Source organism: Macaca nemestrina, chromosome 9 (genome assembly GCF_043159975.1).
Source record: "Macaca nemestrina isolate mMacNem1 chromosome 9, mMacNem.hap1, whole genome shotgun sequence".
Taxonomy (NCBI): domain Eukaryota; kingdom Metazoa; phylum Chordata; class Mammalia; order Primates; family Cercopithecidae; genus Macaca; species Macaca nemestrina.
Window position 1 is genome coordinate 126,917,325 of NC_092133.1, and position 26,325 is coordinate 126,943,649.

The window sequence follows — 26,325 nt, forward strand, 5'->3', positions numbered from 1 at the left end:
ATACTGTTTTCCATAATGGTTGAACTAGTTTACAATCCCACCAACAGTGTAAAAGTGTTCCTATTTCTCCACATCCTCTCCAGCACCTGTTGTTTCCTGATTTTTTAATGATCGCCATTCTAACTGGTGTGAGATGGTATCTCATTGTGGTTTTGATTTGCATTTCTCTGATGGCCAGTGATGATGAGCATTTTTTCATGTGTCTGTTGGCTGTATGAATGTCTTCTTTTGAGAAATGTCTGTTCATATCCTTTGCCCACTTTTTGATGGGGTTGTTTGTTTTTTTCTTGTAAATTTGTTTGAGTTCTTTGTAGATTCTGGATATTAGCCCTTTGTCAGATGAGTAGATTTCAAAAATTGTCTCCCATTCTGTAGGTTGCCTGTTCACTCTGATGGTAGTTTCTTTTGCTGTGCAGAAGCTCTTTAGTTTAATGAGATCCCATTTGTCAATTTTGGCTTTTGCTAACATTGCTTTTGGTGTTTTAGACATGAAGTCTTTGCCCATGCCTATGTCCTGAATGGTACTACCTAGGTTTTCCTCTAGGATTTTTATGGTATTAGGTCTAACATTTAAGTCTCTAATCCATCTTGAATTAATTTTCGTATAAGGAGTAAGGAAAGGATCCAGTTTCAGCTTTCTACTTATGGCTAGCCAATTTTCCCAGCACCATTTATTAAATAGGGAATCCTTTCCCCATTTCTTGTTTCTCTCAGGTTTGTCAAAGATCAGATGGCTGTAGATGTGTGGTATTATTTCTGGGGACTCTGTTCTGTTCCATTGGTCTATATCTCTGTTTTGGTACCAGTACCATGCTGTTTTGGTTACTGTAGCCTTGTCGTATAGTTTGAAGTCAGGTAGCATGATGCCTCCAGCTTTGTTCTTTTGACTTAGGATTGTCTTGGAGATGCGGGCTCTTTTTTGGTTCCATATGAACTTTAAAGCAGTTTTTTCCAATTCTGTGAAGAAACTCATTGGTAGCTTGATGGGGATGGCATTGAATCTATAAATTACCTTGGGCAGTATGGCCATTTTCACGATATTGATTCTTCCTATCCATGAGCATGGTATGTTCTTCCATTTGTTTGTGTCCTCTTTTATTTCACTGAGCAGTGGTTTGTAGTTCTCCTTGAAGAGGTCCTTTACATCCCTTGTAAGTTGGATTCCTAGGTATTTTATTCTCTTTGAAGCAATTGTGAATGGAAGTTCATTCCTGATTTGGCTCTCTGTTTGTCTGTTACTGGTGTATAAGAATGCTTGTGATTTTTGCACATTAATTTTGTATCCTGAGACTTTGCTGAAGTTGCTTATCAGCTTAAGGAGATTTTGGGCTGAGACAATGGGGTTTTCTAAATATACAATCATGTCATCTGCAAACAGGGACAATTTGACTTCTTCTTTTCCTAACTGAATACCCTTGATTTCTTTCTCTTGCCTAATTGCCCTAGCCAGAACTTCCAACACTATGTTGAATAGGAGTGGTGAGAGAGGGCATCCCTGTCTTGTGCCAGTTTTCAAAGGGAATTTTTCCAGTTTTTGCCCATTCAGTATGATATTGGCTGTGGGTTTGTCATAAATAGCTCTTATTGTTTTGAGGTATGTTCCATCAATACCGAATTTATTGAGCGTTTTTAGCATGAAGGGCTGTTGAATTTTGTCAAAAGCCTTTTCTGCATCTATTGAGATAATCATGTGGTTCTTGTCTTTGGTTCTGTTTATATGCTGGATTATGTTTATTGATTTGCGAATGTTGAACCAGCCTTGCATCCCAGGGATGAAGCCCACTTGATCATGGTGGATAAGCTTTTTGATGTGTTGCTGAATCCGGTTTGCCAGTATTTTATTGAGGATTTTTGCATCGATGTTCATCAGGGATATTGGTCTAAAATTCTCTTTTTTTGTTGTGTCTCCGCCAGGCTTTGGTATCAGGATGATGTTGGCCTCATAAAATGAGTTAGGGAGGGTTCCCTCTTTTTCTATTGATTGGAATAGTTTCAAAAGGAATGGTACCAACTCCTCCTTGTACCTCTGGTAGAATTCAGCTGTGAATCCATCTGGTCCTGGACTTTTTTTGGTTGGTAGGCTATTAATTATTGCCTCAATTTCAGAGCCTGCTATTGGTCTATTCAGGGATTCAACTTCTTTCTGGTTTAGTCTTGGAAGAGTGTAAGTGTCCAGGAAATTATCCATTTCTTCTAGATTTTCCAGTTTATTTGCGTAGAGGTGTTTATAGTATTCTCTGATGGTAGTTTGTATTTCTGTGGGGTCGGTGGTGATATCCCCTTTATCATTTTTAATTGCGTCAATTTGATTCTTCTCTCTTTTCTTCTTTATTAGTCTTGCTAGCAGTCTGTCAATTTTGTTGATCTTTTCAAAAAACCAACTCCTGGATTCATTGATTTTTTGGAGAGTTTTTTGTGTCTCTATCTCCTTCAGTTCTGCTCTGATCTTAGTTATTTCTTGCCTTCTGCTAGCTTTCGAATGTGTTTGCTCTTGCTTCTCTAGTTCTTTTAATTGCGATGTTAGAGTGTCAATTTTAAATCTTTCCTGCTTTCTCTTGTGGGCATTTAGTGCTATAAATTTCCCTCTACACACTGCTTTAAATGTGTCCCAGAGATTCTGGTATGTTGTATCTTTGTTCTCATTGGTTTCAAAGAACATCTTTATCTCTGCCTTCATTTCGTTATGTACCCAGTAGTCATTCAGGAGCAGGTTGTTCAGTTTCCATGTAGTTGAGCGGTTTTGATTGAGTTTCTTAGTCCTGAGTTCTAGTTTGATTGCACTGTGGTCTGAGAGACAGTTTGTTATAATTTCTGTTCTTGTACATTTGCTGAGGAGTGTTTTACTTCCAATTACGTGGTCGATTTTGGAGTAAGTACGATGTGGTGCTGAGAAGAATGTATATTCTGTTGATTTGGGGTGGAGAGTTCTATAGATGTCTATTAGGTCTGCTTGCTGTAGAGATGAGTTCAATTCCTGGATATCCTTGTTAACTTTCTGTCTCGTTGATCTGTCTAATGTTGACAGTGGAGTGTTGAAGTCTCCCATTATTATTGTATGGGAGTCTAAGTCTCTTTGTAAGTCTCTAAGGACTTGCTTTATGAATCTGGGTGCTCCTGTATTGGGTGCATATATATTTAGGATAGTTAGCTCTTCCTGTTGAATTGATCCCTTTACCATTATGTAATGGCCTTCTTTGTCTCTTTTGATCTTTGATGGTTTAAAGTCTGTTTTATCAGAGACTAGTATTGCAACCCCCACTTTTTTTTGTTCTCCATTTGCTTGGTAAATCTTCCTCCATCCCTTTATTTTGAGCCTATGTATGTCTCTGCGTGTGAGATGGGTCTCCTGAATACAGCAGACTGATGGGTCTTGACTCTTTATCCAGTTTGCCAGTCTGTGTCTTTTAAATGGAGCATTTAGTCCATTTACATTTAAGGTTAAGATTGTTATGTGTGAACTTGATCCTGCCATTATGATATTAACTGGTTATTTTGCTCGTTAGTTGATGCAGTTTCTTCCTAGCATCGATGGTCTTTACATTTTGGCATGTTTTTGCAATGGCTGGTACCGGTTGTTCCTTTCCATGTTTAGTGCTTCCTTCAGGGTCTCTTGTAAGGCAGGCCTAGTGGTGACAAAATCTCTAAGCATTTGCTTATCTGTAAAGGATTTTATTTCTCCTTCACTTATGAAACTTAGTTTGGCTGGATATGAAATTCTGGGTTAAAAATTCTTTTCCTTAAGAATGTTGAATATTGGCCCCCACTCTCTTCTGGCTTGGAGAGTTTCTGCCGAGAGATCTGCTGTTAGTCTGATGGGCTTCCCTTTGTGGGTAACCCGACCTTTCTCTCTGGCTGCCCTTAAGATTTTTTCCTTCATTTCAACTTTGGTGAATCTGGCAATTATGTGTCTTGGAGTTGCTCTTCTCGAGGAGTATCTTTGTGGCGTTCTCTGTATTTCCTGGATTTGAATGTTGGCCTGCCCTACTAGGTTGGGGAAGTTCTCCTGGATGATATCCTGAAGAGTGTTTTCCAACTTGGTTCCATTTTCCCCCTCACTTTCAGGCACCCCAATCAGATGTAGATTTGGTCTTTTTACATAATCCCATACTTCTTGCAGGCTTTGTTCATTTCTTTTTCTTCTTTTTTCTTTTGGTTTCTCTTCTCGCTTCATTTCATTCATTTGATCTTCAATTGCAGATACTCTTTCTTCCAGTTGATCGAGTCGGTTACTGAAGCTTGTGCATTTGTCACGTATTTCTCGTGTCATGGTTTTCATCTCTTTCATTTCGTTTATGACCTTCTCTGCATTAATTACTCTAGCCATCAATTCTTCCACTTTTTTTTCAAGATTTTTAGTTTCTTTGCGCTGGGTACGTAATTCCTCCTTTAGGTCTGAGAAATTTGATGGACTGAAGCCTTCTTCTCTCATCTCGTCAAAGTCATTCTCCGTCCAGCTTTGATCCGTTGCTGGCGATGAGCTGCGCTCCTTTGCCGGGGGAGATGCGCTCTTATTTTTTGAATTTCGAGCTTTTCTGCCCTGCTTTTTCCCCATCTTTGTGGTTTTATCTGCCTCTGGTCTTTGATGATGGTGATGTACTGATGGGGTTTTGGTGTAGGTGTCCTTCCTGTTTGATAGTTTTCCTTCTAACAGTCAGGACCATCAGCTGTAGGTCTTTTGGAGATTGCTTGAGGTCCACTCCAGACCCTGTTTGCCTGGGTATCAGCAGCAGAGGCTGCAGAAGATAGAATATTTCTGAACAGTGAGTGTACCTGTCTGATTCTTGCTTTGGAAGCTTCCTCTCAGGGGTGTACTCCACCCTGTGAGGTGTGGGGTGTCAGACTGCCCCTAGTGGGGGATGTCTCCCAGTTAGGCTACTCAGGGGTCAGGGACCCACTTGAGCAGGGAGTCTGTCCCTTCTCAGATCTCAACCTCCGTGTTGGGAGATCCACTGCTCTCTTCAAAGCTGTCAGACAGAGACATTTGCATCTGCAGAGGTTTCGGCTGCGTTTTGTTATTGTTTACTGTGCCCTGTCCCCAGAGGTGGAGTCTATAGAGACAGGCAGGTTTCCTTGAGCTGCTGTGAGCTCCACCCAGTTCGAGCTTCCCAGCAGCTTTGTTTACCTACTTAAGCCTCAGCAATGGCGGGCGCCCCTCCCCCAGCCTCACTGCTGCCTTGCCGGTAGATCACAGACTGCTGCGCTAGCAATGAGGGAGGCTCCGTGGGTGTGGGACCCTCCTGGCCAGGTGTGGGATATGATCTCCTGGTGTGCCTGTTTGCTTAAAGCGCAGTATTGGGGTGGGAGTTACCCGATTTTCCAGGTGTTGTGTGTCTCAGTTCCCCTGGCTAGGAAAAGGGATTCCCTTCCCCCTTGCGCTTCCCAGGTGAGGCAATGCCTCGCCCTGCTTCAGCTCTCGCTGGTCGGGCTGCAGCAGCTGACCAGCACCGATCGTCCGGCACTCCCCAGTGAGATGAACCCAGTACCTCAGTTGAAAATGCAGAAATCACCGGTCTTCTGTGTCGCTCGCGCTGGGAGTTGGAGACTGGAGCTGTTCCTATTTGGCCATCTTGCTCCGCCCCCCTCGGAAATTTCTGAGAGAGGTTTAATCAATGTCCTTGCTCAGGCACAAGGTGGCTTGAAAGAGCAAAAGAAACTAAGGTGCATGCCAAAACAACACAAATATTTTAAATTGGTTGTGCGGCCTGTCCATATGGATTCCTTTTTATGCACTGGCAATGTGAGTAGATGCTCAATAAGGTTCCTTCCTTCCTCATTTGTTTAATTATTTATTCAAGAAATAGTTATTGAGTGCCTAGTCAGTTGGTGGGTATTATAGTTATTTACACATTGTTAATGTATTTTTATGACTAAATTTTAAATCCCACTTCAATTATTTGTTCTTTGCCCAGCCAGCCTTTTGCTTCTGAGTAGCAGAAGCATGTCACATTCTAAAGCAAATATCTAAAGCCAACTGGCCACAGACAGAGATACTTATGTGCTATTCCTGCTCATGCAATTGGCCCATCATCGCAGGTCTTTGGCTGTATGGAGGCTGTGAACCTTCCTGGGCTACCCCAGAGAGAGTCATGCAGCATTCTTGGGAGAACCGAGTCACCGTCCCACCTCCTTATTCATTTCATAGAGTTGTCATGGTTTGAATGAATCAGTTTCTTCCAGACCACATACCTACCAATTCTGCAACCAAAGATTCCTCCAAACTGGATTCTGTGATACTACATTGGTCCTAGAAAAACTTTTAAATAGAAAAGAAATTGTATAAAAAAATCAGTAATCCTTTAATCTAGTTCCAGATCTTAAGCATACTTTCTTCATGACCTTAGATAAATCATTTAATAGCATGGTTTGGGGGCATCTGAGGTTAATCTGCAAAGGTTAACATCACTGTTAACTTCTATGCTCTATGCCTTTGCATACAGCAAAGTGACTTGTATCTCCTGTTAAGATTCAGTTCCTCATATACAAAATGGGGGTAAAAATAAACGCCTACCTAATAGTGTCACTGTGAAGATAAAATCAGATAGTACATGTGAAGCACTTAAAGGGGTATATAGTAATTGCTCAATAAATGTCAGTCTTGAATAATCTTGGGGCCTCAGTTTCTATATCTGTAAAATGAGGAGATTGGAATAGAGAAAGAATTCCCAAGTTGCCTTCTAGTGCTAGCCTTTACCGTTCTTTGACTTGCCCTCCTCTTTAAAGATTAGGCTCAATCTTTATGCAATCTATATGTTGAGGTTTTTGAAGGCTCCAGAAATACCCCAGTACTCAGTATGAAGACTGAAGGGGTTGGGGGTGGGGCATGTAACAAACCATCTGTGATTTTTGGGTTATCTTCTCACTAACGAGTAGGCTAATCAACAAGCAGTTATTTTGAGATAAGCATCGTTTCACCAGATGATCTGGAGTGAATTTTAGAAAAGAAATAAAAATCAGTAGATTCAACTCAGTTTTATCCAGTGATAAAATATACACGTGAACTAATGACATATAATAAACTTCAAAATTTTGTAGTACAGGTAATCAGAGAATAAGTCAACAAAAAATAATATTGGGTGAAATGTATAGCAAAATAGCATGATGAAGTGCACTTACTATAAATGCAAAGGAAGTTTAAGAGGTAGACTTTTGAACTGTAAAGAACGCAAAAGTTTCCAGAGATCAGAAACCCTCCAAAGAATGCCATTTCGAGCATTTTGTATTTATAACTCTGCCGTTACATTTGTAATCACAAGAATAGAAAATAACTTATTTTCTAAAGTAGTTAATAATGAGTGAGTTTCAAGTCGTGGTCAGTGCCATGAAGAATCCATGTTGCTGGTTGTATAAAAGGGCATATTTGCTCTTGTCTCATATTCTATTTTTGTTTTTTATAAACTTGAAATTTATTAATTCTCTGCCTTAGGACAAAAGAAAAAGAAAAACAACATATTTTCCCAGCCAAGGAATCCAAGTCTGCTATAATCCCCTTTGTCCATTTTGGTTTCAGCTGGCACAGGGGCTTTGATCAAAGCTTATATCCAAGATAATCAAGATGAAAGGAGACATGAGGTGCCCCTGCTGTCCTTTGTGTCTCTATGGGGGTGGGGCACACTTGCTGGAACTCTTCTCTCACCCTCCACACAAGTGTGTGGTTGTTTTTATGCCAAAACAAACAAAAGCAATGAACAAACACAAATGAAGTTTTGTTTAAAAAAACCCACCAGCGCTGAAGAAAGGGCATGTAAAATTGCATACCTTTTGGTGAATGATATTGTAACATTCGTGTAGGATCTGAGGTCAAAAAACCAACTTTTTTTTTGTTTACCTACTTGACCTTCAGCAATCAGAATAACTGAGGTCAGAGTCTCTAATCAACACACATATCATCACTGCACCTCCATCACTTCCCAATCCCATATACTCTGATTTCGAGTTTTAGTGACAGGGAGAACTGGCAGCCACTTTTTAGAATGACAGTGGAAACTGTCGAAGAAGTCTTTATCAAAAAGGGTAAAGAACCCAGCATTTTGGGAGGCTGAGGAGGGCGGATCACTTGAGATGAGGAGTTGGAGACCAGCCTGGCCAACATGGTAACACCCCTGCCTCTCCTAAAAGTACAATAATTAGCCAAAAGTGGTGGTGTGCCCCTATAAAACCAGCTACTCAGGAGGCTGAGGCAGGAGAATCGTTTGAACCCGGGAGGCAGAGGTTGCATTAAGCCGAGATTGTGCCCTTGCACTCCAGCCTGGGCAACAGAAGAAGACTTCATCTCAAAAAAAAAAAAAAAAAAAAAAAAGGAGGTGGGGTGGGGGTAAAGAGAAGGGCAGGAAGCACCATTGCAAGCTGGAGCCAGAATGATATCGCCCCTGAGGGGTCCTTCTTTTTGAGAATCCCCTTATCTCCTATGAATCCTGATGTTCTGAGAAAAATGTGTGAGCTGCTTTGTCTAAGCAACAAACGATTGTAGAGTAGGTTCTCAAGACTGTGTTTTCACGTTGTTGCCTTTCTTTCAATGTAGGAGACAATAACTTGGCCCAGCAGCTAGCAGTTCTCTGTGGCAGAGAGATCCCTGGGCCCATTCGGTCTACTGGAGAGCACATGTTCATCCGCTTCACCTCGGACTCCAGTGTAACCAGGGCAGGCTTCAATGCATCCTTTCACAAGAGTAATGAGTTCAAATATTTTTTGAATCCCATGTTATCTCATCTCCTCTCTTTTCCTCTCTCTTTCTCTTTTCCTAATACAATTTTTTTTGGGTGCCAGGACACAAAACAAGTCAGAGGACACAGGTCTCTGCCCAGGATCTGGATGGCTGGCCCCCCTTACGTCAATGCTGAGTCCTGATCCAAAGCAATGGGGCCAAGTCGTACAAAAGTGTGCTGCCTTCAGGTCTCTGGGTGGGGCATCTTCACTGCAAAGGAGGTGTGTGCAGGGAATGCATGAGAGAGAGCTTTAGAGCAATTTTTCAGCCTAGCTGAGAGCTGGAACTAGATAGAGTACAGCCCACATCCATAACTCATCGAAGGAGCAAAACGTCATCATTTATCCTCATAAATTACTTGGTTGAAGTCATCCATTTGAGGGTTGGCAGGAAGAGTTTGTTGCTCTTGATATATGAATTTGATGAGTCAAAAGCGGGCACCATGTATGGGATGCCATCATGCACAGTATGATTGAGACTTTTCAAACTTGACATGTGAAGTCCAGTAACAGCCTTAAATCCAAACTAAATGAAAGGTAATAAAGTAGTCCATGGAAGAGTGAAAGACTCTCATGTTTTTAATCGAAAAAATAATTTTAAAGTAGGTTCTCAATCTAACATTAAAAATTAATCTAGTATTTCCTCCTTGCTTATATATCCCTTTTATAAAGTAGGGAGCAACTGAAGATAAATTGTGTTCCTCATGCTCAAGGGAGGCAGGCTGCATAGTGGCTTAAGAGCATGGGCTTTGGAATTAGACCTAAGATACATTTTCGCCTCTACAATTTAACTAGCTGTGTGAGCTGTCTACCCTTCCTTGCTGATAAGCTTCTAGTCCCTGACAACTGGAGAATTAATGCCTGCTCCTTTCATTCTCTTCCTTCATCTCCTGCCCTCTCATTCTCATGTATATATTAATATCTATTGCAATTCATTATATAGACATACATGTATGTGTATGTATATAGACATACTTGACATATATATATACACATACTTGGCAACTCCTGGTCTAGAATATATTTCAAATTTAACCTGTGAATGGTATAATAGACTTTGGAGACTCAGAAGCGGGGAGGGTGGGTGGGGTATGAGGGATAAAAACTACGTATTGGGTGTAATGTATACTAGTCAGGGAACCAGTGCACTAAAATCTCAGACTTCACCAGTATGCAATTCATGCATGTAACCAAAAACTACTTGTACCCCAAGGAGATAGATAGATAGATAGATAGATAGATAGATAGATAGATAGATAGATAAGAAAAAAATTTCACCTTTGAAAGCTGAACACTTTATTCCCACCCTTTTCCACGCCACCACCCCCCAATTCTACACTCTTCACAATCTTAGCAAATGGAAAGTACATTTTTCTCATTAAGTCAAAAATCTTTATGTTATTTTTGACTTTTCTGTTTGTCTCACACTTAACAATCAACAAATCACACTGGTTCTACCCTAACAATGTATCTAGATTCCAACCATGTCTCTCCATTTCTGTTGCTACCAGCCTAGCCCACACATCTATCATCTCTCCTTGGCCTCAGGCAGTCCCCTCCTTATTGGACACTCTGCTCCTGCCCTTCCCTGCCCTCCAACCCTTACAGTCTAAGGACTGCACAGAGAGTGATGTTTTCAAACTTAAGTGAGATCATGCCATTCCGATGCCCAAAACCCTTCAGTGTCTTCCTCTTCTTACTCAGAGTAAGTCTTTTCAGTTTCCTGCATGACCTAGCCATGCTACCTTTGGAATCTCTCATTCTGCCTCATCCATTCTGACTCATCCATTCTGACTTCCATCATGTACCTCTAACACATGATACCTTTACACTAACTGAACTGGAATGTTTTCTCCCCCATAACCATCTGGCTTGATCCTTCATTTCATTCATGTCTCTGCGAAGATGTTACTCCAATGATATGGCTTTTATAACTTAACTCTGACAATAAAGTATCCTTCTCCCTCCTCTCATCCATTTTTCTTTATAGAATTTATCACCATCTCACATATTATGTATTTGTTTATTGTATGTCTTTATGAAAGCAGATAATTTGTCTCGATTACTTCCCTCTATATCCCAGATCTCAACGACCACCACAAACTGAGTAGCCAATAGCACGTGCTCAATTACATGCTTGTTATAATAATCATTTCCTACACTCTGGCTTTATTTTCAAGCATTTTTATTGCCTACACTTTGAAAACCCCCCAAGAAAACTAAGAAAGCATAAAATTCCAGTTACCAATGCTATTTAAATAACCTACCTTTGTTTCTTTGTGGGAAGGCTGTGGTGGATATTTGCATGCAGACAGAGGGATCATCACGTCCCCCAAGTATCCGGAGACTTACCCAGCCAACCTCAACTGTTCTTGGCACGTCCTGGTCCAAAGTGGCCTGACCATTGCTGTCCATTTTGAACAGCCTTTCCAGATTCCAAATGGAGATTCTTCTTGCAACCAGGGGGATTACTTGGTGGTAGGTCTTGCTTGCTACCCTTTCTAATTACATTTTCCGTATACTTCATTCAGAAAACAAAATGATAATTTTTCTCTCCTGGGACATACATGGATAAGAATTATGTACTCCTCCTTTTGCAATGTAAAGGAGTTGATGCGATTTTAATTTGTCTTTCCAGCTGAGAAATGGTCCTGATATCTATTCTCCACCCTTGGGATCCCCTGGAGGAAATGGTCATTTTTGTGGCAGTCGTGCTTCATCAACTCTGTTCACCTCAGATAATCAAATGTTTGTTCAGTTTATTTCTGATCCTAGTAATGAAGGGCAAGGATTTAAGATCAAATATGAGGCAAAGAGTTTAGGTAAGTATTTTCACTGAGAATTATATCTACTTTTCCTGCAATTGCTTGATCTTCATTGAATAAACAAGTTTGAGAAAAAACATACAAAGTTTTCTTTTCTGAACTAACAGTAATAGAATTCATAAGAATGCCTACTCTCAAGTACTTATTGTATTTGTTACATTCAATATCTCATCGTGACTACTTTTCAAGTAAAGCATCATTATTTCCATTTTAAAAATAAGTAAAATGAGGCTTGGACTTTTCCGAGGCCACAAATCTAATTAGTGATCAAAGTAAAATTTTCCATGAGTATAAGATAAACTATTCTTCTTGATCCCTGAAATTCCTTAGACCTTTCCATTATAAGATGTCTAACTGTAAGTTAATTCTAGTTATAGAAACATTGTAAGAATTACATTTGCCTTATTTTGTAATAATTTGTGTGCTGTTTTAAAGAACACATAATCTTTTGATTCTATTATTACTGATTTAATTACATATTACATGAGATCCTTAATTGCTTGTACTTAATTACACTTGATTATAATTGCATTTAATTCTACTGTAATGATTTGATTCTGGTGACATTTACTTTTTAGTAATGTTTAATTGAATAAATAAATAAATAAGTAGGCATCACTTTTTAAAAAGGGAATAATGTCAGTAGAAAGTAATATAATAATAAATTTTTGCTTTGTCCCACCAGAAGTTAGATAATATAGATTTCAAAATGATCCTATGACTTGAATCCCAGATTCCTATATATATATATATATATATGTATGTATGTATAAATGAAATCATATGTTTTATTGCACATTGTATGAGATTTAAAGTCAACATGATTTCTTTGTTTGGGTAAAAGAGATGAGTAAGAGTCTTCACCAACTGACACAGAAAAATAATCGAATAGCTTGAGTAAGGTTCAAAACACCAGGGAAGGAGCAGCTTTGGTCACTTCCCAGTGCATAGAGCTCTGGCACAAGGAGGGAGCTTTAATGCAGCTCGGTGGGCACCTGCACCATTGCTTTCTAAGCTGCGATCTTCTCATCCCTCCCTCTATCGATGCTGAGCTTTGCAGCTGAGTCATGAATGGGCAGTTTTCACTTGGTAGCAAAGCACTTCAAGAGTAGCAGTGTCTTGAGTCTAGTGAGTAGGTGTCAGCCCATCTTATATAACTCTACTTTTCTGTTTTTGTTTATTATAGACTCAGTCTTTTTTTTCTTTCTTAAGACAGGGTCTCTCTCTGTCTCCCAGGCTGGAGTACAGCAGCACGATCTCAGCTCACTGCAACCTCCGCCTCTCAGGCTCAAGTGATTCTCCTGACCCAGCCTCCCTAGTAGCTGGGATTACAGGCATGCACCACCACGCCCAGCTAATTTTTGTATTTTTGGTAAAGATGAGATTTCACCATGTTGCCTAGGCTGGTCTTGAACTCCTGAGCTCAGGTGAGCCACTTGCCTTGGCCTCCAAAGTGCTAAGATTACTGGAGTGAGCCACCGTCCCCAACCAATAGACTCAGTCTTGATTTGTATTTTTAAAGTCAACATTTAGTGGTAATTCGGATACACTAAGTGATACACTAAGGGTGTATTTGACATTGCACCTCTTCTGTTCCTTTGTGGATTCACTGTTCATGCAGTATGGTTATGGCCATTACTTCCTCCCTGTCTTTCTTAAAGCTTATTATGACTGCTGTTAACATCAGACTTAAAAGTCTGAATTTCACAACCTCTTGTTGGCAACCTGAAACAACAGCATCACTCTTAGTTCTCTCTACTTAACCAACTCAACCATGTTCCATAACTATAGCCATCCTCCTACTTCCCACATCTATCTGGCTATCTTCCCACCATATCTACTTCCATGCCACTCCCATTTCTCAGCCTTTAACCTAGGTCCTTTTGTGAACATTTTTTGACATCAAATCACCTAGTTTTATACCATTTTTCTCCAGAGACGCTCCTTCGCTATGGTTGATTGAGATTTCTAGGACCCTGTGGTAGATGCCTTTTATTCTCACCTGATTAATAGGCCTATTGATTAATTAATCAAACATTTACAAGGTGTTTCACATCATGCAAACCACCAAGTTCTGCCAAGGAGTTCACAGTATGGTAGAGGAGACAGACAAGCAAAGGCACAATTAGAACATGATACAGGGCTAGGCATGGTGGTTCATGCCTGTAATCCCAGCACTTTGAGAAGCCAAGGCAGGAAGATCACTTGAGCTTAGGAGTTTTAGACCAGCCTGTGCAACATAGAAAGACCTTCTCTCTACCAAAAAAGTTTTCACAGTAGCTGAACATGGTGGTGCACTTCTGTGGTTTCAGCTACTCAGTAAGCTGAGTTGGGAGGATCACTTGAGCCCAGGAAGTTGAGGCTGCAGTGAGTCATGATCATACCACTGCACTCCAGCCTGGGTGACAAAGCAAGACCCTGTCTCAATGGGAAAAAAAAAAAGAACATGGTATATGGTATAATAAGTGCGAGAAAGAGGAATGCACAGAATAGAAACACCTACTTCAGCCCAGGACATCAGAGAGGACTCCAGAGGAAGCAGATGAAGAGATTTGCCAATCAATGATAAAAAGATGTGAGTGCATAGAAAGTCTCAATGTTACAAGTCATATTCAGTAATTTGAAAGAATTCACTACTGCTAGAGAACAGAGTCAAAAAGAAGTAAACATAATAGTGATGAACCAGGCAGGAATCACTGTGTTCAGGGCCATGGACGCCACCCTAAGTTAGTTAAGATGTTAATCAAAAGGTAATGGGAGGCATTGGAAGATTTTGCTCCAAAGCCTGAACAGTGTGATCATATTACAAACACTAATGTAGCTGCAACACTGAAATCACTGGAGGCAGAACTAAGGCAATGGCAGTAAGAAGGTAGGAGAGAGGGCATATCAAAGATATTATAAATATGGGATTGAGTGAATTTGGAGGTCAGTTGGATGTGAGGCAGGAAGGAAGGGATGGGAGGAGCCTTAGGAGCAGTTGTTAGGTTTTTGGCTGGGTGGATCCATTCATCCCGCAGACATTTATTAAGAACTTTTCATGGGACAGACACTGTATTAGGTCCTGGGGATGTGTCAGTAAACAAACAAAATCCATGTCCTCATGAGGCCTAATTCTAGTGTTAAGATGCAGACAATAAATAATTAAAATATATAAGATGCCATATGGTGAAAAGTATCAAGGAGAAAAATAAGGCAGTAAGGTGGATACAGAGTGTCCTTGGGAAGAGGGCCGATGCTGTCATCAGCAGACTCAGGTATGGAACTCTGGTTGATGAGCAAATGAGAGTGTTCACTTGAGACGTGTTCAGTTTGAAATCTCTGAATTACCTCCATTGGAGATGCCCAGTAAGTGGCTGGAACATAAGTCTGGAGGTCAGAACAGGGGTCTAGACTGAATCTGTAAATACGGGAATAATCAACAGACTGCTTATCGTTTAAGTCATGAGGATGTATGACAGCAATTGGGGGATTATTCAGAGTGAGATGAAAGGCCTACAGGAGGATTCCTGAGGGCCTCCAGCAACGTCAGGGAAGCCCTGGAGAGAGGCGCCCAAGAGCCAGAGGAAGAATGATGCGAGGAGTAAAAGGAGGAGAAGAGCTTGGTGTCACAGAAGCCAAGGGACAAAAATATAAAGAAGGACAATGTGATCAACCGTGTTAAATGCTGTGGATATAAAGTAAGAACTTAAAAAGTTCTTTGGGCATATAACTGTGAGGTGACTTGGTAGAACATGAGAGCTTTCATAGGGTTGAAGAAGGAAGGGCAAAAAGAGAGAAAGAGAGAGACACAGAGACACACACAGAGAGAGAGAGAGAGATTAAATAGGGCAAGATCCTGGAGGTGACAATAGGATGGGAACTTGATCCAGAGATAATGTACAGAGGGAAAAATAGAGTGTAGAGATGCAGATGAATTTATTGAGGATAGTAACAAATTAGGGGTAACAAATGGAAGGGATTCTCCTCTGATTTCTTCTACTTTCTTTGTAAAGCGGAGCCTAATGTAATGTGCTTAGAATCAAGAGGAAATGGGGAAAGTCAAGGGTTTAGGGAGTAAAGTTCAAAATAACCGTTGTAGTTTATATGAAAAGTAATGGGTGAATTGCTCGGCGGTGTTGAGATGGGAGAACATATATTTGCAGGGGCATCAATTTCCATGAACGAATGGCTTGAATTGAACACAGCCACAGAGTTGGTATTTTGCAAGGGAAGTTTGAAGGAAAGCAAGGGAGTCAGAGCTCATCAAACGGATTTGCAATTTAGAGTTTCAGAGATGGGGGAGTTGGAAGTATTGACAGAATTCAGGATGTGACTGTAAGTGGATGAGTGACAGTGGACATAAATGTTGCTAGAGTTGAGCAGATCAAGTATGTGTACGGCTAAGTGATTGGACAGGTTAGTTTCATTGGCATTGTAAGTACTTTTACTCCTATCTGGTTTGTTTGTTGAAAATGCCAAAGAATATTTATTGATAATAGAAAGATATTTTGTGATAATGCTTTGGTTTTTTAGAACAGAAATATTAAAAAGCTCCTTTATCCTCTGGCATAACATGGCTAATAAATTGTCTCATGCCATTGATCTTGTTTCTCAAATGCATCTAGATCCTGAAGAAACATAATGAATGAATGCTCCTAGAGTTGTGCAAAGATATATCTGCTTAGTCTTTTAAATATACCAAGATCATAGCTCTGCATCATTCTTCTGTACTGAATGCTCAGTGGGAGGCTGTAACTGCTAGCATACTTACATGCTTATCGAAGTGGTGGATATTTATTCATGCTTCTGTGATGTTCTGCCCCATGCACCCTGTGCCATAATCATTTGGTTGGCTTTAAGAAAGAATTAAATTTCCAATGAGAATAGATAGATGGTCTGGCAAATTAAAAAGTGTCACACCTGGTAGCTCTCTTGATAGCAAATTGAGAATTTGTTTGCTGGAAAAGAAAATGAGGATCATAATAAATGAAGGGAAATAGAGACAAAATACAGAGAAGTTGACTTTAAAAGATGATTTGTGGCCATTGGTTGCATCCCCTTCACCAGATCATAGACTGATTTAATTGTGTTTGCTGACAGCCTGTGGGGGCAATGTCTACATCCACGATGCTGATTCTGCTGGGTATGTGACCTCCCCCAACCACCCTGATAATTATCCCCCGCACGCTGATTGCATTTGGATCTTAGCGGCTCCACCGGAAACACGCATACAGCTGCAATTTGAAGATCAATTCGATATTGAAGTAACACCCAAGTATGTCACTTCCATTTTCATCTTTTTTCCTACCCAAAGTTAGTATTTTTTAACTGTCATGTCTCAAAACAGTCCATTTCTTTCAGTAGCACATACTGCAAGGAAATCTAGGGGAAAAGGGAAGTGCTTAATGGCTTAGGCCTGAAAATACAGTCAGCCAGTCACTCTCCCATCAGCTGAGCAAGTTATGTACATGGATACTGTCCCTTGTGACCCTAGACACTTCCTGCAAGGGACACTGAGGGTGGCTACTTGAGATTGATGTTATCCATTCTTCCTCCCACAGGAAATATATCGTGTTTCTGATAGATGAATATTTATTTGCCTAGCCTCATATTCGGTGTCACAAATGATAAAACATCTGTTTAACAAATGGGAATTTGTGTGGTGTGTCACCAGGGGTCACCAGTGTTGGAACAGTACTAAAGCATGCACAGTATAATTTCTCAGTCTTTATTTAATAAGAGCTCTGAAAGGATTACAAAACAGAGAGTAAGTCTTACTATGTTGAAGAGAAAGAAAAACTATATAGATTGTAAAAAAAAAAATTTTTTTTATCTTTCCTTGAACAAAAGCATGTGTACATTTGCATGAATGCAGCTGTGGTGCAAAACTTGGATATAAGAGCTTGTGTTGCTATTTCTGGCACCGGGCCTAATACTACTCTTCCACTCATGGTGCATTAATTGGCTCATGTGACTTCCTGAAGAAACGTTAGATACATGCTTATCTACGTTTATGGACACAGAAAATTCCAGTTGGGATGCTCCATTAGTCCCAATTACAGAGCTGTTAGAGAATTTATCTTTGTCATGTGAAATGTATCAAATCATTATGTGGAACAAAATACTTGTTGTTTTTTGAAATTCATAGGGACTAATTTGAAAACAACATTTATATTTGTAAAACCAATACAGAATATGGAAGGGAAGTGAATATTCTTGAATGTAGAACATGTAAAACCTGTCTTTTGACCTACTAATAAAAGAATGTGTTATTAGGAAAAATATCATACAGCATTTTAAAGTGACATGGCTTACGCTGATTCTATCATAGTCTTTTATGCTAGGAAACGATGACTTAATAATATCTTCAAAGAAAGTAAGTGAGATTGTCATTATCAAAATAAGGCATTTGACCATGTAAATTTAACAGAATTTTGTTTCCACTTCAGCTGTACTTCCAACTACCTTGAGTTGCGGGATGGAGTGGATTCAGATGCACCGATACTTTCCAAATTTTGTGGGACATCTTTGCCCAGCAGTCAGTGGTCCTCAGGAGAGGTTATGTATTTGAGATTTCGATCTGACAACAGCCCCACACATGTGGGATTCAAGGCCAAGTATTTTATAGGTAATAATTTTTTTGAAACTTTTATTTTAGGTTCAGAGGTACATGTGCAGGTTTGTTATATAGGTAAATTCATGCTTGGAGGTTTGCTGTAGAGATTATTTCATCAGCCAGGTACTAAGCCTATAACCTAATAGTTATTTTTTCTGCTCTTCTCCCTTCTCCCATCCTCCACCCTATCAAATGAAAAAAACATTCCATGCTCATGGATAGGAAGAATCAATATTATTAAAATGGCCATACTCCTCCCCAAAATTTACAGATTCAATGCGATTCCTATCAAACTATTATGTCATTCTTTACAGAACTAGAAAAAACTCTTTTAAAACTCATATGGACCCCCAAAAAGAACCCAAATAACCAAGGCAATCCTAAACAAAAAGAACAAAGCTAGAGGCATCACAATACCTGACTTGAAACTATACTACAGGGCTACAGTAACCAAAACAGCATGGTACTGGTACAAAAATAGACACATGGACCAATAGAATGGAATAGAGAGCTCAGAAATAGGGTCTCACACCTACTGGCATCTGATCTTCAACAAAGCTGACAAAGGCAAGCAGTGGGGAAAAGATCCCTATCCAATAAATGATGCTGGGAGAATCGGCCAGCAGTATGCAGAAGATTGAAACTGGACCCCTTCCATATACCGTATACAAAAATTAATTCAAGATGGAGTAAAGACTTAACTGTAAAACACAAAATTATAAAAACCCTGGGAAACATTTTTATATTAAATAAAAGAGTTATTATAGAATGAATATGTTAAAACATTTTTTAAAACCATGACTTTTTAAAAATAAGTCTTTCTATTTGCCTAATTTTAAAAATATTTTAATGCTAGAAATAAGTAAGGTGTGTAAATGTTTGAAACCACAGTCATTAGTCAACTTTAATTTCTCTTTTAATTTTCATTTTAAAACATAATCTTAGTAATTTGAATATTTTCTCTAACTTATTTGTGAAGAAATATATGTAGTTTAACTCCTGTTTCTTCAGCTTACTATGAAATACAGTAGTTCTCTCTTATCCGTGGTTTCAACGCCCTTGGTAAACAGAGGCCCCAAAATAGGTACACCAAGATATTTTGAGAGACCACATTTACATAACTTTTCTTACAGTATACTGTTATGATTCTTCTATTTTATTATTGTTGTTGTTAATCTCTTATTATGTCTAATTTATATGGTAAACTTTATCATAGGTACATAAATAGAGAAAAAAATAGTCTATATGTCTGTATAGGGTTTGGTACTATCCAAGGTTTTAGGCACTCACTGGGGGTCTTGGAATGTATCCCCCAAGGAAAAGGAAGAACTGCAGTATGTTTATTACTTTAAGTAATAAAACTATTTAAGAACCAGATAACTATATTTAGAACAGTGTCTTTGAATTCCTCATCATATATAAAATAATTAAGCTTTTTTTTCTCTGAGTAGTATCAAATCAGTCACTGGATAAAAAGCAAACATGTCAGTGGGGCATGGTGGCTCATGCTTGTAATCCCAGCACTTTGGGAGGCCAAGGCAGGTGGATCACAAGGTCAGGAGTTCAAGACCAGCCTGGCCAACATGGTGAAACCCCGTCTCTACTAAAAATACAAAAATTAGCCAGGCATGGTGGTGGGCGCCTGTAATTCCTACTACTCAGGAGGCTGAGGCAGAGAATTGCTTGAACCCGGGAGGCGGAGGTTGCAGTGAGCCGAGATGGCACCACTGCACTCTAGGCTGGGTGACAGAGAGAGACTCTGTCTCAAAAAAAAAAAAAAGAAAAAGAAAAAGAAAAGAAAAAAAAAAGAAAGCAAATATGCCTATTCCACATTTTGATTTCCTTATTTAAAAAATGAGCAGTAACTTTGCTTGTTGAAGATTCACTAAGATTCACTATAATATGGTCACAATAGCACATAATTTGATATCTAATAGGTCTAGACACAAACCAAATATTTAATACAGTGAAAGTTCAGAAAGAGTAGTGGTAACAATGTTTAACTACACCATAGATCATGTTATATCCTGAGTCAAGCTGCATATAATTCAATTACCTATCACACCCAGTTAATAAGACATAATTGAAGAGTAATTTTCAAGGCCTTGAGATATCAGTTACTGTAGTGAACTGTTTAGTTGAGAGTAAAACTAGAAATGGCAGGTGTCTCCACAGTACCTCTTCCAGCTGAGCATGGGTTCAGTCTTTAGGATCAACACAGGGTACTGGGCAGGCCAGATCAGCCTATCAGTTGGTCTTGAGATGAAACTTACTTGTGACTAATAGCTCTTACATAGTGTCCCAAAATAATTAATGTGACACTACGAATATTCCATTTAGTCGTCATCTTCTGTTTCCCATTATTGGATTGGACTTATGTTATCATTTCTGTTTACATCAATGGTAGAATTCAAATAATGAGGAAAGCACTAACCATTTTCAGAATTTTAAAAACTTCAATTCAGAGTCAATTGGCACCTAAAAGTTTTCAAATGTGCTGGTGAAATGAAGAAAACAAAATTTGTAATAGAATCACTCTTGCTTGCTTGCTTATTTATTTATTTATTTATTTATTATTTTTTGCAGCTCAGTGTGGGGGAAGAGTAACAGGGCAAAGTGGTGTTGTTGAAAGCATTGGACATCCAACACTTCCATATAGAGACAACTTATTCTGTGAGTGGCATCTCCAGGGGCTCTCTGGACACTATCTCACCATCTCTTTTGAAGATTTTAACCTTCAGAATTCCTCTGGCTGTGAAAAAGACTTCGTGGAGATCTGGGACAATCATGCTTCTGGTTAGTGAAATATATCTGCTCTCTTTTGGGTGTTTATTTTCACATGTACTTATTCAGCCTCTGAAGTTTCTTCACTTCCAAGAAAGGCAAAAGCATGTCTATACTCTGCAGAGAAGTACAGACTAATGAGTTTTGGGCAGTACTGGTGATTCTCTCCCTCCATTCTACCATTAACAATGGATGCCCAGAGCCCAGGTGTCATCTAGCCCCCCCTAGAGGCCACTTGAGGAGAGCAACGGTATTGGGAAGACACCTCTTGCTGCTGAGACGTCCCATTGCCACATGATGCGGTTATTTGAGGGGTGTTCTATAGCTTGAGAAGGGGAAGGGGCCATGCATGTCTCCTAGTGGTAGCATAAGGCAGATATTTGTCACTCTGTTGTCTCAGACCATGTTTTCAACCAAATGAGCAAGGCTTCCACATTTTGCTGAGATATTCTTCCCCTAATTGGTTGCATTTTTTTTCACTTCTTCATATATTTGAATATGTTCATTTTTATTCATGTTTTCCTGTTTGTCTTGACAGAAATTAATGTTTCTTCATAGACAGGGTCTTGTTTTTTATTATTTTCTTTGTATACACAGGACACCTCGAATAGAGGTTAAAAGAAATCAATCACCTGGACATGTATATTTAATTATTTGCCTCTCACAGGAAACATCTTGGGCAGATACTGTGGAAACAGCATTCCTGACAGCGTAGATACTTCTAGCAATACTGCTGTGGTCAAGTTTGTTACAGACGGCTCTCTGACTGCCTCAGGATTCAGACTGCGATTTGAATCCAGTGTGGAAGGTGAGTGCATTGATTCATTCAACACAACATTGAGCACCCGCATTGGACAGACACTATGCTAGGCACCGCTGTTACAATATTTGAAAAACAAAACAAAACATGACCCCTATTTTCTTGGACCTCCATCAAAAAGTCACAGTGATAAATGAAAAATCACAGCTGTGATCAATGCTATAAGGGAAAATAACTAGTATCACGAGAGTTATAATAAGGGGATGAGAGTTATACTGTAATGCCCACCTTAAGAAAGTCCTGTAGTTACTCAGAATGTGTCTTACTGCAAACCCGACAAACTCAGATGAAATAAACATCTTGTTCAGAAAAACTGGGTACTTAACATTAACTTTCTGATTTTCCTCTTTTTTTTTTTTTTGTAAACCTGAGGTCTTGCCTTGACCTCCCAAAGTGCTGGGGTTACAGGTGTGAGCCACCACTCCTGGCCAATTTTCTTGATTTTTTTTTTTTTTTTTTTGAGACAGAGTCTCGCTCTGTTGTCCAGGCTGGAGTACAATGGCATGATATCAGCTCACTGCAACCTCTGCCTCCCAGGTTCAAGCAATTCTCCTGCCTCAGGCTCCTGAGTAGCTGAGATTATAGGCACACACCACAATGCCTGGCTAATTTTTGTGTTTTTAGTAGATATGGGGTTTCACCATGTTGGTCAGGCTGGTCTTGAACTCCTGGCCTTGTGATCTGCCTGCCTCAGCCTCCCAAAGTGCTACAAGTGTGAGCCACTGCGCCTGGCCCGATTTTCCTGATTCTTAAGTTCATTACATTCACTGATCTCTCATTTCTTGGGCCATGATGATAATTAAATTGCTGCCTGTGGACTATCATCCATGGAAGGCAGGGTTAAATATTAATAGAGATAAAAAGTGAATGTATATGTTCACTAAAATCCTTATGCACATAAATAAATAGGGCGAATGATTTTGTCTAGAAGGCTAATTTTTAGAGCTTTCCTGATGAAAGACACTTTGATTTGACTGGAAGTTTTCTTGGCTTTTTTCCCCCACATCAGAGTGTGGTGGGGATCTTCAGGGCTCTGCTGGAACATTTACTTCCCCCAACTACCCGAACCCAAATCCTCACGGCCGGATCTGCGAGTGGAGAATCACCGCCCCGGAGGGAAGGCGGATCACCCTAACGTTTAACAACCTGAGGCTGGCCGTGCATCCGTCCTGCAACAACGAGCATGTGATAGTAAGTGTTCCCTGCCACCTGAGATGTTATATTCCATCGTTTAAAGAGTTTACTGACCCATAAATCATAGTCAGAAAGCTAGGTCAGGAAAATTGCCATCTATGCAACTATAATTCAGATAAATTCTAAGTATTGTTGAGAGAACAAAATCACGGTAACCTGTCAAAATAATTGTAAAAGTTGTTTTAAGAGACTATCAGCTATCACTCTGTGCATCGGGGTCATAGAATAAATTTTAAGAGTGAATGATCATGACAAATAGCAAAGCTGGGGAGGCTGTGGGAAGCTAAGCCTACAGCAGCACATAGCTGAATGGGACCAGAGTCACAGCACAAACCACCACGAAACTTCTGAGCAGATGGGTGGTCCTGCATAATCACTGCTCTTTCCAGGGGTGCAGAGGGCCTCTTGGTGGGAGAGCACTGCTACGTGACCTCCACGTGTCAAACTCCAGTGGTTTCAGATGTGCCCTCAGCACTCTCTGCTTCCTGCAGTAAAAGAAAGCACATGAAATCCCTGAGTGTGAATAACAAATAGATTGTTAACTGTGAAGTACTATACATACATACGTGTGTGTAGATAGGTAGATTGGATTAATATTAGTAAATTTCTCCACCCAACTTGCCCCTTCTGCAGTATTTGTTATCTCAGTAAATAATTCCAAACTTCTGGTTGCTCAGGTCAAAAATCTCCATGTCTATTTTGGAATCCTTCCTCTCACATCTATAACCAAGTCCCATTGGGTGTATCTATAAAACTGTCCACAATTGAACTACTTCTCATCGTATCTACTACTACCACCCCCGCCGTTCACTTGGATTATTTTAGGAAGTTCCAACTGGTCCCCCTTGTTCGGTTCTCATCTCCCTACATTCTCAACACAGCAGCTTCTGGTGGTTGTAAACCTCAATCAGATCATGTTGCTCCCTTTGAAAATCCTCTAATGGCTTCTCATCTCACTCAGAAGAAAATCCCAAATTGCACCTGTGGCCCGCCTGGCTGCCACTTATCTGCTGCCCCTCCCTCTTCTACCTGTTTGTCTTATCTCAAACTCCTCTCTGCTCGCTGGGATCCAGCCACCTGGCCTCTATTCTGTTTCCTGAATGCGCTGAGATGCTCCCCATCTGGCTGTTGCCCTCATCTGGAATGCCCCTCCCCAGATGGCCTGCTCCACACCCTCACTTCATTGGGGTCTTTGCTCGAATGCCTTTTAATCCATAAGGTCTAAGTACCTTATATTATAGACCTCACCCTGGCCTGACCCTTCTCTGCCATGTTGTTTTACAGCACTTCACACCTGCTGCCATACCTTATTTTGATTTGTTCATCAGTTTATTATCTGCTTCCCCCACTTGAATGTAAGCATTCTAGCCATGGCTTGAGAATATGGCTTGAGGTCAAGCCATAGTTTCATTCACTGCTGGGGATTCACTGAATCCCCAGTGCCTGTACATAATAGAGATAAATAATTGTTGAATGAATGGGTATTAGAGGTACTATCATTATACCTTCAGTAACAAGCCACTTTTGTTGTCAGTTTAATTGTCTCCTGTTGGGTAGTGAATTTCAAAAATATGAAATATCTTTGTATCTTATGACCACTTTGTATTGCCGTAAAATGGTCTCATTCAACCTTCAAATTTTATTTCCAAGTTCTAATATCTGAAGGACTGAACTGTTGTCTTTCCAATCTTGAAAATAAGAAACCAAGTGGGTTTTCTTTTATTTGAGAGCCAGGAAATTTTGGACTAGGATTGTTTATTATAAGAAACTTTTTTTCCTATTATTGATTGAGTATATATAAACAAAGATGAAGTAGAAAAAATAATAACCACTCCCACTATACCATATTTTGATTCATTTTCTCATCTCTTCTTGGCAAAGCATACTTTATGTACTTGTAATCATGTGATATAAATCCACTTGAATTCTGATTTTAGTCCATTTTTCTGGTTATAAATATAATGGATGCTTATTGAGCAATATTTGGAGAGTTCAGAAAATAAAAAATATAAAGGTATTTTTAATTCTACTCATCTATTACTAAAATTTTGATGTATATGCTAACAGTTTACCTTTGAAATTATTTTCATAGTTTAAATCATACTGAATATAATGATTATCAAGAATTTTACGAGTATTTGAATATCCTTAGGAAAGAGAATATGAACAGTCATAGTTTTAGAGCTCAAATAAAGATAAAAGTTATAGCCACAACCACAATTCCAAAGCAGATCTTACTTGTCATCTCCCTATCCCTTAATTATCAACTTATAACTCTTGCAGCTACTGCTGGTCGGTTTTATGTTGTTATTTCTAAATAATATTCCTATTCTACTACTCCTTGCATTTTTTGGACATTATCTATCCACATCCTACTCTGGAAGATGAAAATTACCCCCCTGCCACCACAAACACACATGGGGTATGCACAGTTTACATGCTTTCCCAATTGTCTCCCAAAATACGTATGTCACAGCTTTTGCTTAAATTGTCATTCAGTTGACATTACCATGATTATGTAAACACCATTCACAACTGAGCCAAGTAGTGTACTATGGCAACATTTGCTTTTGTTTTCCTAAGGAATAATAATCATGTCCTCTCTACATTTTCTTGGGTTTTATGCACTGATCACCAATTCTTCCACACCCTTTCCACCCCAGGTGTGCATCTTTACCTTCTGTAGTAAAATATATCAGTTCCATTTCTTTTCCTCAGTAATATCCTTCCTTGAGCCTTTGTCCATCAGTTGCAAGCCTGATGCTAGCTGTCATTTCAGAATTTCCCTTTGCCATTACATGTGCAAGCTCCTTCATTCTTCTCCTGGGCTAGAAAGCTGGCTTTGTGATGCTATGCATGTCCCTTTCTTGGTTAATTTCCTCTTTTGGTGAGGCATACCCTCTTGTAGCTCCCCAAGGAAATGGGCAAGGGCAATAAATTTTTTGAGAAATGGTATACCTGAAATTATCTTTATTTTACCATCAATCTTTGAAAAGTATATATTTAAATATTTTATATGTTTGATATATTAATATATATATGTATATATTAATAGCAATTTTGAGGTTTTGTGTTGCTTATTTGGGGTCAGTTTTCTTCATGTTCCTATGTCCTGTTTACTAATATTGGTCTCTGCCTTTTACATTAGTCACTTCCCTAAATGTCTGCTGATCCTTGGCTATTCATTCATATTTAAGAATGAATTACCAAAAGGATGACTGGCATCTCTGTATGCATGAGGGGACCCTGACTCTTTAATTAGGGAAAACCACAAACCTGCAAATGTCATATCCACAGGTCTTTGCTCTTGGGGAGGTTAAAACTCCAGCGAGGAATCACTTTCAGAATTATTTTTTTTTTCTGAATCTTTAGTATAATGTCCACATTCCTTTTATGAAATACAT

The 26,325-nt window shown here is 39.5% G+C and overlaps 1 protein-coding gene across 1 annotated transcript in view; it reads left to right on the forward strand.

The window, feature by feature from the left end:
- The window catches only part of LOC105488215 (cubilin), a 313,890-nt gene that overhangs the window by 203,822 nt on the left and 83,743 nt on the right, over window positions 1–26,325 (forward strand). The window contains exons 41-48 of the mRNA XM_024794869.2: window positions 8,519–8,665; window positions 10,988–11,178; window positions 11,339–11,522; window positions 16,608–16,782; window positions 17,957–18,135; window positions 20,710–20,919; window positions 21,575–21,715; window positions 22,737–22,918. Coding sequence (XP_024650637.2) covers window positions 8,519–8,665; window positions 10,988–11,178; window positions 11,339–11,522; window positions 16,608–16,782; window positions 17,957–18,135; window positions 20,710–20,919; window positions 21,575–21,715; window positions 22,737–22,918 — 1,409 coding nt within the window. The remainder of the gene's footprint in view (window positions 1–8,518; window positions 8,666–10,987; window positions 11,179–11,338; window positions 11,523–16,607; window positions 16,783–17,956; window positions 18,136–20,709; window positions 20,920–21,574; window positions 21,716–22,736; window positions 22,919–26,325) is intronic.